The 14,072-nt window shown below is 37.1% G+C and overlaps 2 protein-coding genes across 3 annotated transcripts in view; both read left to right on the top strand.

Annotated features, from left to right (window-relative positions):
• gata4 (GATA binding protein 4) overlaps window positions 1-834 on the top strand; it is an 8,258-nt gene extending 7,424 nt beyond the window's left edge. The window contains exon 6 of the mRNA XM_039690089.2: window positions 1-834. This exon is cut by the window's left edge and continues 78 nt beyond it. Coding sequence (XP_039546023.2) covers window positions 1-33 — 33 coding nt within the window. The 3' untranslated portion in view covers window positions 34-834.
• A 556-nt stretch (window positions 835-1,390) lies between these two features.
• fdft1 (farnesyl-diphosphate farnesyltransferase 1) lies at window positions 1,391-13,776 on the top strand. Of its 2 annotated transcripts, XM_039690091.2 has the most exons (8): window positions 1,391-1,613; window positions 4,234-4,331; window positions 6,183-6,366; window positions 7,364-7,492; window positions 10,244-10,435; window positions 10,574-10,750; window positions 13,183-13,335; window positions 13,408-13,776. In XM_039690091.2, the coding sequence occupies exons 1-8, from the start codon at window positions 1,515-1,517 to the stop codon at window positions 13,627-13,629; spliced, it is 1,254 nt and encodes a 417-aa protein (XP_039546025.1). In that variant the 5' UTR covers window positions 1,391-1,514; the 3' UTR covers window positions 13,630-13,776. The 2 variants fall into 2 exon arrangements, with proteins under 2 accessions (XP_039546025.1, XP_039546024.1); XM_039690090.2 differs by lacking the exon at window positions 1,391-1,613 and having other exon boundaries at window positions 3,932-4,331.
• Window positions 13,777-14,072: the final 296 nt, after the last annotated feature.

Below are 14,072 nucleotides of genomic sequence, written 5' to 3'. Positions count from 1 at the left end.
AGCGACGTCTGGAACAGCCTGATCCTGGCGTGAGGCCCCGGGACTCTTCATCCGGCCCCCGGAGCTCGTCATCGGATCAGACGTGTGTGAACGATCAACAGATCATAGCAGAAACACAGGACCTGATTGAGAACTCTTGAGACCCTCGCGTCCGGCGGATCACGTGAACATGATATAAGCTTATGTTCAAGTGTACTGTATGTATTTTAAACCGTTCAGCTGTCACGCGTCACGTTTTGCACATGCAAACACAACACTTTTCTCCTGAAAATGTGCAAATGTTGCTATTTTTACCCGTTCTGTGTGTTGCTCTTCATAAACTGTATTTAAGTGAAGCTCAAAGCACTCGTACTGTACTTTAATGGACCCTTCTCTTTCTGCGTCATCTGCAGGGAAATGTTGTCGTGAATATTAATAATCATATGAGCTGATATCATTTTGACTGTTGTGTATTAGCAAAACTTTCTGTCCTGAAAGCCACTTCCTTAAAAAATAACCTTCACCGCATTTTGACTTCCTTTTAATATCTTTGTCGCAGATGATCTCCTTTAATTTCAACTTCTTGTATTTATTTCTAGAGTAAACAGGGTTACAGTTTTACTTTCTGACTGGAAAGGTGACAAACAGTCCATTTAAATGTGTGCTGATCATATTTTACATTAGCCTTTTCTCATTAGCCTGTAAAGAAAATGTGTAATTCTTTTCTTGTAGCCTATTCTATATAGTATTAAGTGTATATAACTGTACCTATGGCAAACGACTCACTCCATGTTTAACTGTTGTTTTTAAGACACACAACATATGTGAAAATTTGATTAAATGCTCATGATTCTATATTCATATGTTTCCCGTGTCTTTAAATGTCCAAAACGATGCACAAGTAGCAACAATCAAAGACTAATAACTGGCCTAGTCATTTTTATTTGTCAAATACTAATAAACATAAGAGAAAAACAACCGAGTTTGAGAAATATATCTATTTTAACAATAATATATGTTTTTTTTATTTTTTCAAATGATTTACATATAATTCATAATTCATTTTTAAAATGTGAAAAATGTTTTTATCCATATATATTGCCAGTAATTTAGAGAGTTAATCTCCTCCTCCTTTTTAATTGGTTTAAGGATTGAAATCATAGACTGTAAAAAAAAGATTGAAATAAAAATGTTATCAAAAAGATCGTCTTGAGGTGATTCTACTTCCCGGTTTTTGTAACTCTTCTGACGTCATCACCAGTCTGACCAATGAGAGACGCTCACAGCTCTGAGTCCATCTGACTGGTTACTGGGCGGGCCATCACGCCAGTCGCTCTGTCCGCTCATTGGTCCCTGCGCTCTAAACCCGTGACGCCTCAGCCAATCAGAGGAGTCAGTCGATCGTGTGAGTGAGGGATTGTCGCTGCGCGCTGTTGATGTTGTCCAGGATCTCTGTAGAGTTTGAATGGAAATAGCAGCGTGTGAATTTCAGTTCACCTGTTAAGAAAAGCGCGTAATAGACACACACGGGGAAAATGGACATCCTCAAGTCTCTAGGACACCCGGAAGAAATTATCAACCTCTTTAAGTACAAAATTGGAGGATGTCGTTCTGTTATGCCTAAACTGGATTATGTAAGTAAAAGCATTTCGAGCGTTTATCTTTAATATTCATCAGCATATGATCTGCTTGAATGTTGTCCATGCACAATACATGTTTTGTGTTTATTTGTCATTACGCATGACAGATTAATAATAATAATACTAATAAAGACACGTGTTTTTAGAAGATTAAACAGAGATTGAATTAAGTTCCAGTTGCAGGTACCAAACAACAAAACTGCATTTCAATTATTCCACATAGTTTCTGGCATAAACACAATGTCTGTCGCATCCACTGGATTTGATTTAATCCTGGATTTGAGGGGAAGGTTTAGTTTAACAGAAAGGAGACCCGAGGCTTCTTCTTATATAATGAGATTTGAAACTGGACGGTCACACAGGGGAAGATACACAGATAATCCACAGTCAAACACACTCATTACTGATAGATAGATAGATAGATAGATAGATAGATAGATAGATAGATAGATAGATAGACAGATAGATAGATAGATAGATAGATAGACAGACAGGTAGACAGACAGACATATATATAGACAGACAGACAGATAGATAGATAGATAGATAGATAGATAGATAGATAGATAGATAGATAGATAGATAGATAGATAGATAGATAGATAGATAGATAGATAGATAGACAGCCAGGTAGACAGACAGATATATAGACAGACAGACATATATATATATATATATATATATATATATATATATATATATATATATATATATATATAGACAGACAGAAAGACAGACAGGTAGATAGACAGACAGACACAGACAGATAGATAGACAGACAGACAGACACATAGACAGACAGACAGATATATAGACAGACACATAGATAGACAGACAGATAGACAGACACATAGACAGACAGATAGATAGATAGACAGACAGACAGACAGATATATAGACAGAAAGACAGACACATAGATAGACACACAGACAGATAGATAGACAGACAGACAGACACAGATAGATAGATAGATAGATAGATAGATAGATAGATAGATAGATAGATAGATAGGTAGACAGACAGACAGACCGATATATAGACAGAAAGACAGACACATAGATAGACACACAGACAGATAGATAGATAGACAGACAGACAGACACATAGATAGACAGATAGATAGATAGATAGATAGATAGACAGATAGACAGATAGATAGATAGACAGATAGATAGATATACAGACAGATATATAGACAGACAGACAGACAGACAGACAGACAGATAGATAGATAGATAGATAGATAGATAGATAGATAGATAGATAGATAGATAGATAGATAGATAGATAGATATACAGACAGATATATAGACAGACAGACAGACAGACAGATAGATAGATAGATAGATAGATAGATAGATAGATAGATAGATAGATAGATAGATAGATAGATAGATAGATAGATAGATAGATAGATAGATAGATAGATAGATAGACAAATAACCATTAAATTCCATGTCCAATTAAAAAATAGCGATGAACAGAGTCTCCATCACACAGAGCTGAGCTCGAGCTGAAGTGAGAGAGAAACGCATCGGCCGATCGGCATTAGAGATGAGACTCGTTCTCCAAACACTGAGTACAGAGAGAGACCCTAAACTGAGGAAAGTCCTGAGCATGGACAGACTCGGTGAACACAGTCTGACCATATAGACAGACAGACACCTCTCTCTCTTACACACACACAGACTCACTCATAGATGGGCAGATAGATGAATGTAAGAATGTACAATTTATTTATTTATTTATTTATTTTATTGGCTATGTATTTTTTACTGGCATAAGTTGTCAAGTCACCTTTATTTTTATTATAGCACTTTATAGCAGCTTCAGTTATAACAGGAACATAATGCATTTTGGCTGTTGTTCAGCTGTAGTCAGTTCAGTGTTGATTCAGATCCAATTTAAAGATCCTCAATTATTAATTTATGTAATTTAATCTACAAAGCAGGAATTGAAAATTATGTCATCAGCAGAGTCAGTCAATAATAGCCTACTGTTGAATATTAAGTGTAAGTGTGGACTTAAACTAAGAAGTTCAAATACAGTAAATACATTCATACATATTTCCCATAGCCTACATATTTCTGAGAATATGGAAAACACAGGACTAAAGTTTGAGTGGGCGTGTCCAAACATGACTTAACTTGAACTGCGTCATCGTTTGCAGTTGGTCAGAAAACGTGCGCGTGTTTGGTTTAATCGTTTAAAGTGGGGAGGGAAATATTAAAATCACATAGTCTGTTTACATATCAGGTTACAGTGATATATATCACACAGTCGCGCGCACTGAAACGCGCAGCTTTGACGCTCCGCGGAGCGACGGGCGTTTTTCTTCCCCTCTGGCGAATGACTTGACAAATTAAAGGTGTGCATTTCGTACTACGTGGAAAATTGGAAATAAAAGCTCAATCCGTGCACATGGCTGGTGTTTGCGGGAAGAGCGCCGTGTCGCTGTCCGTGCTCAAGCGCTCGTTCTCGCTGCAGCGCGGGTGCCCGTGGCCTGTGCTCGCGGGCGCGCGGCGCTGCGCCATGGAAGGACGGTCACTGGCGGTTCCTCCTCACCCGTTCAGGGCTCATCGACACCCCGCTTATGTGTGCTTCTCCTGCCAGGACTCGATGACTGAAACCCTGCGGACCTGCTATTCGTATCTAAACCAGACCAGCCGGAGTTTCTCCGCGGTGATCCAGGCCCTGGATGGAGAGTTACGGTAAGACTAAGAGAGGCGTGACCTCACTTAGTAAACAACAGTGACCCTAGACCACAAAACCAGTGACATTGTGATTTTTTTAAATCAGATGTATATATCATCTGAAAGCTGATTAAATAAGATTTTCATTGATGTGTGTTTTGTTATGATAGGACAATAATCGGCCGAGTATCAACTATTTGAAAATCTGAGGGGGCAAAAAAAGAAAATCGAAACATTGAGAAAATCGCCTTTAAATTCGCGATTGTGCGGCATTCACTCACAAAAATAAACGTAAAGTAAAGGAAATTTACTAATTATCTAAGTTAATGGAACACGATCTTTACTTAATATCCTAATGATTTTTGCCATAAAAGAAAAATCCATAATTTTGACCAATGCCTCAAATTTACCCGTGCGACGACGTGTGACTGCTTTTGGGATCTAGGGTCACAAATAGGGCGCTATTTGAAGAGACAGCCATTTGTAGTGGTGTCCGAAACCATAGTGGACGTTATTGAGTGCACTAATTCAATCCCACAGTCTGCGATAACGAGTGTACAACCGATCCCTCTGAACTCACTCGTTTTCATTCACTCCTTCAAGTGAACTGTATTAGTGGACTAACGTAGGGAATAGTGAATAAGGGGTTTAGGGGCCTTGAGACGCTCTACACCGGGTAATAGTGTTTTGAGGGAAGCATATGGTCGTTTTGGACACTTTTACTTGTTCGCAAGAGTTGTTTCTATATATAAATGCCCTTTAACATTTCTCTTAAAGGGCCAGTACACCCCAAAATGAAAATTCTGTCAGCCTACAGTTGTTTCAAACCAATCACAAATTAAGATATTTTGAAGAATGTTTATAACTAAACAGTTGTGACTTGTATTGTATTTTTTATACTACTATGGAAGTCAATGGTGCCCCACACAACTGTTTGTTTGTTTTGTTAATGAATAGTATTTTAGTTTGATAACATTTTATGGTACTAAATTATATGTATGGAATAGTTCTGATCTATTTATTATTATCTGTTAATCACCTTTTGAGCGAATTTTTGTTTCAAATCTGTATGAATTTCTTCACAAACGGAAGATATTTTGAAGAATGTTTATAACCAGAACAGTTGCACCATTGACTTCCATAGTATTTTTTTTCCTATTATGGAAGTTACTGTGTGTGTATAATTATTTTGTAAATATAAATACACACACATGCATGTATATATTTAGGAAAATTTGGTTATTATATAAACGCTACCGAACGCTTCCACTAGAGGACATTTATTTAACAGTACAAGTATGACTCTTATTTAATTTTTTTTTCATGTCAATTTAGCCCTTTTGGAACATGTCCATGATTTTTTGAGGGTCAGCCGAGGGTCCGCCAGGGGTCAGACGGGGATCAGTCGAGGGTCAGCCGAGGGTCACCGGTGCATCTGCTGCATTTTCATCAGTTGCTCAGCATAGATCTGCGCTTCTGCTTGATGCGCAATCCGTGTTGTTTATAAACGCAATAGAAATCTCATTCTTGACTCCCCTGCAGGGTTTGAAATGAAGTTGGTGTGATTCTTTAGGGTGTTCATGTAAAGTTTGTAACATACTTTGGTTAAAATTCCTCAATGGTTGTGTAGAAGAGCTCTGTTCACAGCGACCCGTGTCGGTGCATGTCTCTTTAAAAGATAAAGAGCATCTGCTCACCCATGGGGCGTGTCGACACAAGACACTGAAGTGGAAATATGCTAATACGGGAAATATGCTAATACATGACAGTCCGTCAGCGGTCGTGGGCGGAGCTTGAGCAATACGAGCTGGCTTATAATATAAACCCTGCTCCCCTGGATATGAACTGATTCCTCAATGTCTCACTCAGGCATGCCGTGTGTATTTTCTACCTGGTTCTTCGAGCCCTGGACACGGTGGAAGACGACATGACCATCCCGCTGGAGAAGAAGGTCCCGATGCTGCACGACTTCCACTCGTTCCTCTATCAGCCCGAGTGGAGCTTCAGCGAGAGCCGAGAGAAAGACCGGCAGGTCCTGGAGGATTTCCCCACGGTCAGTCTCACAAGCATCATGTGACACCACAATATCAAAATCAAAATGTAAGGAATTGTGTTTTTCATCAAGAGATTCAGGCCTGTTTCAGGACCATATTGTTGTGTGTGTGTGTGTATATATATACACACACATACATACACACACATATTATATAAACAAACTTCTCATGCAATTTATCAAATATATATGAATAAGAAGTATACCTTCTTATATATGTTCAAAATCAAAATTAAATGATTAAAATGTGTTTTTACATTTTTTTAAAACATTTTTTTTTGGCTATAGGCTCTGATGTCATATTTATACACAAGTGCTCATTCAAAATGACAAAAAATATATTATAAAAAAATATATCATTAAACACACACACATACAGTATATATATATATATATGAAGAGTTCAGATGCAAAAGCCTCTAAGTGCCATTTGAAATTTTTTTCTAGAATGATCATTTTTATCAAGCTTGTATATTTAAGTTCAGTGATTTCACTTAAATGGCAATGAAGATTAGCTATTAATTGTCATTTAAGTGAAATTACTGAACTTAAATATACAAGCTTGATAAAAATGATCATTCTAGAAGAAAATTTCAAATGGTACTTAGAGGCTTTTGCATCTGAACTCTTCATATATATATATATATATATATATATAATGTACATGTGTGTCTATAATGATATATTTTTTTATAATATATTTTTTGTCATTTTGAATGACCACTTGTGTATAAATAGGACACCAGAGCCAATAGCAATAAAATAAATAAAATTAAAACAAAAAAAAAATGTAAAAACACATTTTAATCATTTAATTTTCAATCAGGAACAACGTGTGACTCACTAAAACCAGCAAATAAGCAGTGGAAAATGTCTTTTTATTTTCACATTTTTCTTTGATTGTTTACGGTCCAGATGCCTTTGTGAAATGCTGCATTTTTAAGTGCAAAGTAGTTTCTTTATTGTTTATGTTTGAATACACTTTTATTCTCTTTAGATTTCAGTGGAGTTCAGGAATTTGGGCCAAGAGTATCGGGACGTGATTTCGGACATCTGTCACCGGATGGGTGTGGGAATGGCTGAATTCCTGGAGAAGAAAGTCTCTTCAATGAAGGAGTGGGACAAAGTAAACCTCTCACCGTCTCACATGCGTGTTTGACAGTCTGTTTGACGTTCATCCCTATGCGTGTAGATTTATACACGTATAACTCGGCAAACCAATTAGCAGAAGTGCTTTCACTGTCATCCTAAAGCATTCCTGCATGCGATATAATGTATAATCATACAACAACTCAAAAGTTAAGCCAGAGAGGGGATCGTGCATTTGACTTTGAAACTTTGAAATAGCATTATGTATTTCTAAAGTACAACTTAACCTCTTCCACTCTAAGGCATATTTTGGAATTCCGCCTACATTTAACACACCCAAGTTTAAATATTCACCCTAGACACACACAGTATAGGAAATTAAAAAAATTAGTGTCATTGTACAGAAAACCCTTCAAATTTACTAAATCAGATTGAAAAAAATCATAAATAGCATTGTTAGGTTTTAAACTATTAGGATAAACTTAAAAAATTTTGCCTTTTTTAATTTATTTATTTTTTATCCTGTTTTTGAAAAATCTGTGATGCATGTACTGTTTGCTCTGGGGACCTGCTGATTATATTACTTGATTACACTAAGTCACTGTATCTACCAGAAAAAAAGATTTTTTCTCTATCACATTCTGAGCAAGAGTTATTCAAATATAACCGAAGGGATGCAAAGCATCATTTTTAGTGCATATATGCATCCTTTGGATTTTTCAAATATTGCTTCGACGCAGGAGAACACCTTTTTAGCTGCTTTTCCATCTTCAGATGCATTTTTTTTTATTCAAAACGCTCGAAAAATACTAATATATCCACAAATTATCTGTCAGTCGTCTTTGTCACTTGTCATTCACTTCCTATCTACTCGCCTATCATCAACAACGTCGTGAATCACATGATGCAAAATAAAGACAAAAAAACCGGTCGTGATCCCACCCACCTACTCCACTGATTCGTTGGCTGATTCATCATGTGACTAAACTAGATACATGATTGACATGTGATTGGAAAGCTGACACCCTCAGCTTTGAACACATGCCTGATATATATACCATCGTCATTGCTAAAGGACGCTTGCACGGTTTGATGATGATGTGTAGATCGCATGTTTCTTCCGTCGAGCGCGTTTTGTGTTTTGGACATCCGCGGCATAACAGTGGATTATTTACCAAGATGAGCTCACAGAAAAGTACAAATGGGCTCATTTTAAATAAAACATCCTAAGGTAAAAGATGATATAGAGTTTGTGGCCGATTTTAGCTCAGAGCACATGTAATCGACGCAGAAATGAGACGTTTGTCTTTGTTTTTTCACAGAAATCATATTTTACTGCCCGATTCTGTTGATAATGTGAGCTATATTAGCTCAGATAATTTGAACTGAGACGTTAAAACAATAAAACAAACTACACAGTCACATTTCTGAGAATGAGAGCTTTCTTTTGATATAGGATTTTTCTGTTTTGTGAGTTGCATAAGACATGTATATTAATATTTACTTTTCTGCATTGACATTTTGGGGGAGGAGCGATTTTGTGACGATTGTTTTTTAAAGCTTTATATATTAATTATTTTTTCCATATACACAAATATCATTATATTCTGTGTAAAGATGAGATTTTAAGATTTAAAATGATACTATATATGGGGTGATAGCATCTCCAGAAACACAAAAAAATAAGTTTAAATATAATGACGTAGCTCTGTTGCCCGCCCACGGGCGATCAGAGTGGAGGAGGTTAAGACGCAACTTTCTTCTTTTTGATGATAATATTTATTATTTTTACTCTATTACTATTGTACTATCAGGGCTCCAGACTGCGACCAAAATTTGAGAGTGTGCGACTGAAAACGCTTTAGAAACTCTTACAGGAGGCTTTCAGTCCACAAATCAGAAACATTCACCATGGATTTAGGCTAATGTAGTAAGTTAACTCTAACCATAAATCTGATGTGACAGAAATACGGTAGTCAAACGCTTTTACAACGTAGCCTACACATCTTGGTCCTGCTCTTTAAAACTAAAATATCATATATAAATGTTTTATTTTTTGTATTTTTTTCGTGATGATCAACACATTTTTTTGTTCATCCTTCAAAGATTGTCCTAAAACGAAAAATTTAAAGATGTTGGAAAACTCTTATTTAAACATTAAAATTATTATTTTATTAAAAATTAAAAACAAAACAAAAAACATTGTAAACAGTAGGATGTTTATTGGCTATTTTCACTCCAAGTCCTTATATACATACATGTTTTCTCTCCTTTTGTTTTTTTTTATTAATATTAAGACATTATAAGTGATAATAACTAAAGTTAACTTCATCTACACCCTAAATTAATCTAAGTGATTTATTGTATTGTTTTTTTTTTGTTTGTTTGTTTTGTTTTGTTATAACTCGAGTTCTGATTTGAGGTGATGCTGCCCTCAACTTTGAGTCTGGAGGCCTGTGAACTTAAAATAAAACAGCATATCATAATGTTAAGTCTATTTATTATTAAATAATTTGTCAGTATTACAGTTATTTTGGGAGAAATTTGAATAATTGCATTGCGAGCTGATTTAAGGTGTGCGCCTACATTTTCTGCTTGCGCAGTCAGGGGCAACAGCGCTCCTAGTAAAAAAACTTAGTCTGGAGCCCTGACTATTAATTTTGTGTTTTATACTGAGATGAAGTAAAGCACATTGGTCAACATGTGTTGTTTTAATAGTGCTATACATATAAAAGTGAGAATGTCCAGCTGTGTATGAACGCTTTAATGTCCCGGTTTTCCCCTTCAGTACTGTCATTACGTGGCGGGTCTGGTGGGGATCGGACTGTCCCGACTGTTTTCGGCGTCCCAGCTCGAGGACGCTGAGGTGGGCCGGGACACAGAGCTGGCCAACTCCATGGGTCTGTTCCTCCAGAAGACCAACATCATCAGGGACTATCTGGAGGACCAGCAGCAGGGACGGGCCTTCTGGCCGCAGGAGGTACATGCAGCTGTAACAGGCAAACGTTTATTTTAGCCTGGCTAACGTCAGACCGTGGTATCTATATATCTAAAGGCTGCAAAAAAAATACAATTTTACAGTTTTTTACCGTTTTTGATGGTCGTTTCTGTGCTGCAGGCCTGGAGTCAGTTTGCATCCCGTCTGGAGGATTTTGCGCAGCCTCAAAACCTGAGCTCTGCCCTGTCCTGCCTCAACCTGCTGGTGACCGACGCCCTTCGCCACGTCCCTGATGTCATCGCGTACCTGTCCCGCCTCCGCAACCAGAGCGTCTTCAACTTCTGCGCCATTCCTCAGGTGAGTCGAGTTTACGTCGAGTTCAATGCCGTTCATAAACACACACAGGGATAGTGAGCACATCTTACATTACATTATCTAATGCTATAAGGGTGCGGATGTATAGAAATGAACATAGAAATTGCACACAGATGAATCTGCATTGCCGTTCACACAGACACCACCAAAAATGCTAAAAACTAAAAAGTAAAAAAATTATTTCAATTAAATGTAAAGGCAAAATTTAACTTGAATGCACTAAAAATATTACAACTAAAACTGAAATAAATAATGAAAAATGAAGTAGATAAAACTAAAACATAATATAGTTATAATGTAGTTTGTATTAAAAGGCCCTATAGACAGGTGTTGAAAATTAGCACGTGCTATTACACTTTAAACAATGCATCTGGTTCGTCCAATATTATTGTTATGTCCATATTAAATAAATAAATAAATAAATTTAAATAAATTTAAAAAGTGACAAAAACCCAAACAAAATGATTAAAATCATTTTAAATAGAAAAAATAAATTGTATGTAAGTTGCGAAGGCAAAGTGTCTAATAAATTGGCATTTAAAAAAACAAATTGTGGTTAATTCAGGAACAGTGTTGTTCGCATATTTAGTTCTTGTCGACTCTGCCTTTTTTTGTAATTTTTTTTTTTTGGCATTTATATTATATTCCATTATTTTTCTCTCTACTAGTATTTTTATTCTTGTATTGCATTTTATCAAAAAGCCCTTATTGTTTTGTATTGTTAGTTTATTGTATTGCATGTATTGCATTTTACTAAAAAAGCCCTTCTAGGGACTAATGTTGTAAATTAGCTTCGGCTAATTTCACTGTCATGCACGAACCCATATGCAAGAAAACATCTATTAACCTGTTAATATGAATGATTTAAAAGTCTAAAAACATGCAATACAGATAAAATAAAATTAACCACTTAAATAAAATTAAATAAAACCACTTTTCCTAAAGTAGCCTACAACAGTCTTCTTTTCAATGAATGATTTATGCATTCTTTATAACTACTTGAATATATCATTCTTCATTCTTTCAAGCAGACATATTTTATTTTAATAAATTAAATATAATTCATCCGTATTAGCCTATATTCTTTTCTCTTCTTCATCTGCTGCTTGATTAATATTAAGGACACAGACCACATATGTTTATTGCCACTATCACTTTAAGACATCGGATCATTTCCAACGAAATGCGGATCCAATTGTACTGATGCACATCCGATACAGTCATAACCAACATAGTTTGCATGAATACTGTCCAAAATGGACATTTAGACATAATGTTGTGTGTATTTGTCCATTCAGACACGAAAGAGAGCTCAGTTCAGTTCAGGCTGCGCGCTTCGGGTCGGGTGTGTGCGCACAGAGAACCGTACTGAATGAATCTCTTTTTTTGCATCATCACTCTTATTCATATATATTTATGTCTGCTCTACTCATTCTCCCAGACGATCACATGTTTTAACGTTTTATGAGATCGCGGGGTAGAAATGTGCGCATCTACCACCACACACGCAGGACATCAGTTCTGACTGGATCGCTTCCCAAATCGTCACTAGGGTTGGGTATCGAGAATCGAGTATCGATTGGAACCGAGACTAACTTTTCGTTTTTCCCGGAATCGTTCAAAAGTTAAAATTTCGATTCCTAGTTTCGATATTCACAGTCCGCCGAGCGGAAGAAGAAACCGCTGAACAACACCAACGAAGAAGCGTCTACCGGAAGTGTTGGCATAACCACGCGGGTCGTGAACATGAGTACCTTACGTCGGCGATCCAAAGTGTGGCTTCACTTTTCTAAAAATAACGAAATCTCGGCAAAATGCAAAATTTGTGACAAAAGGAGTATTTTTACAGAAGGAGTATTTCCTTCAGAAAGGCCGTTGGTTAGCAAGGTTAGCTAAACTTTTTTGACCCTGTCTCTTAAAAGAATCGGAATCGAGAATCGTTAGGAACCGGAATCGAAACAAGGAACCGGAATCGGAATCAGAATCGTTCAAATTCAAACGATACTCAACCCTAATCGTCACTATCTAACATTTTCGTCTAGTTTTTATTTGTTGACGAAAATGTCAATAGATTTTCGTCATAGTTTTTTGTCATTCAAAACTAGTTTTTATTTAGTTATCGTCTCGTTTTCGTCTGTGAAAAAATGTCGTTGATGAATAATTTTCATTAGATGTCAACTAACTGTTATGTTTAAACGTTCGGGTTCTCATAAGTTGTAGTTACTCATATTCAGTGGAATATCTGTAGAGGATCATCACAGGATATTAAGCAGACAGTCTACTAACACTCAGCTAGTTGACATGTAGTTGCAAAGTCAGTCGTACGTCTAAAGCGGACTGTCGAAATGAAGTGTTGCCGTATATTTGTGCGAGCTGTGGATGTTTGAGCATGTGTTGTTGTTCCTCCGGGCCAGGTGATGGCGATAGCGACTCTGTCTGCGTGCTACAACAATCCTCAGGTGTTTCAGGGCGTGGTGAAGATCCGGAAGGGTCAGGCGGTGACGCTCATGATGCAGGCCACAAACATGGCCGCCGTTCAGAGCATCATCACACAGTACAGTCAGGAGGTGCGGACTTCAGTTTGTGTGTAATCTGGCAATAAACTGAAATACTGCTAATAATCCCGTACTTCTCCACAGATCCTGCAGAAAGTCTCCATCACGGATCCGTCCCGGGAACAAACGCTGTGTGTCCTGAATCTGATCCATGAGAAGAGTGTGTCCCGAGCGGCGCTGTCGTCCCGAGCGCATCACATCTCTCCGGTGTGTGTGTCGGCAGCGATGATCCTGGCGGCCCTCAGCTGGCAGTACCTGAACGCCACCACGGGGCCAGCAGGGGGCGCCGACATGCAGGGGCACTGACACACACACACACACACACGGCCCAAACAAGAGGACTGACGAAAGGGCTTGTTTTCTGTTTTGGTGAATCTCACACACACTCGTCCAGGTCGTGTTTCATTTCAGAATCAAGAGGGAAAAGCACATTACAATGTTTGACTTTGTAAAAAAAAATGTTTTTACACTCTAAAAAATGCTGGGTTGTTTTAACCCAATTCTGGGTAAAATATGGACAAACCCAGCCATTGGGTTACATTTTTAAATTACATTTTTTACCCAATGGCTGGGTTTGTCCATATTTTACCCAAAATTGGGTTAAAACAACCCAGCATTTTTTAGAGTGTATGCAAATAAAATAATTTAATTAATAAAAAAAAACATTGTTGAAAAGACAAGAAAAATATCATATATATTGTAAATTAAAATGTACATTAAATATCAATTTAAATTTTATATATTAGGGC

The sequence above is a fragment of the Pimephales promelas genome, chromosome 13 (genome assembly GCF_988280905.1).
Source record: "Pimephales promelas chromosome 13, fPimPro1.hap1.1, whole genome shotgun sequence".
Classification (NCBI taxonomy): Eukaryota; Metazoa; Chordata; class Actinopteri; order Cypriniformes; family Leuciscidae; genus Pimephales; species Pimephales promelas.
Note: the sequence above shows the minus strand (reverse complement) of the source record. Positions and strands in the feature narration are given on the sequence as shown.

Bases quoted from the DNA above. Each gene is read 5' to 3' on its own strand.
- fdft1 (XM_039690090.2), top strand. From the start codon at position 4,042: ATGGCTGGTGTTTGCGGGAAGAGCGCCGTGTCGCTGTCCGTGCTCAAG. The intron at 7,493-10,243 runs GTAAACCTCTCA...TTTCCCCTTCAG, and splicing joins CAATGAAGGAGTGGGACAAA to TACTGTCATTACGTGGCGGG. The intron at 13,336-13,407 runs GTGCGGACTTCA...ACTTCTCCACAG, and splicing joins TCACACAGTACAGTCAGGAG to ATCCTGCAGAAAGTCTCCAT.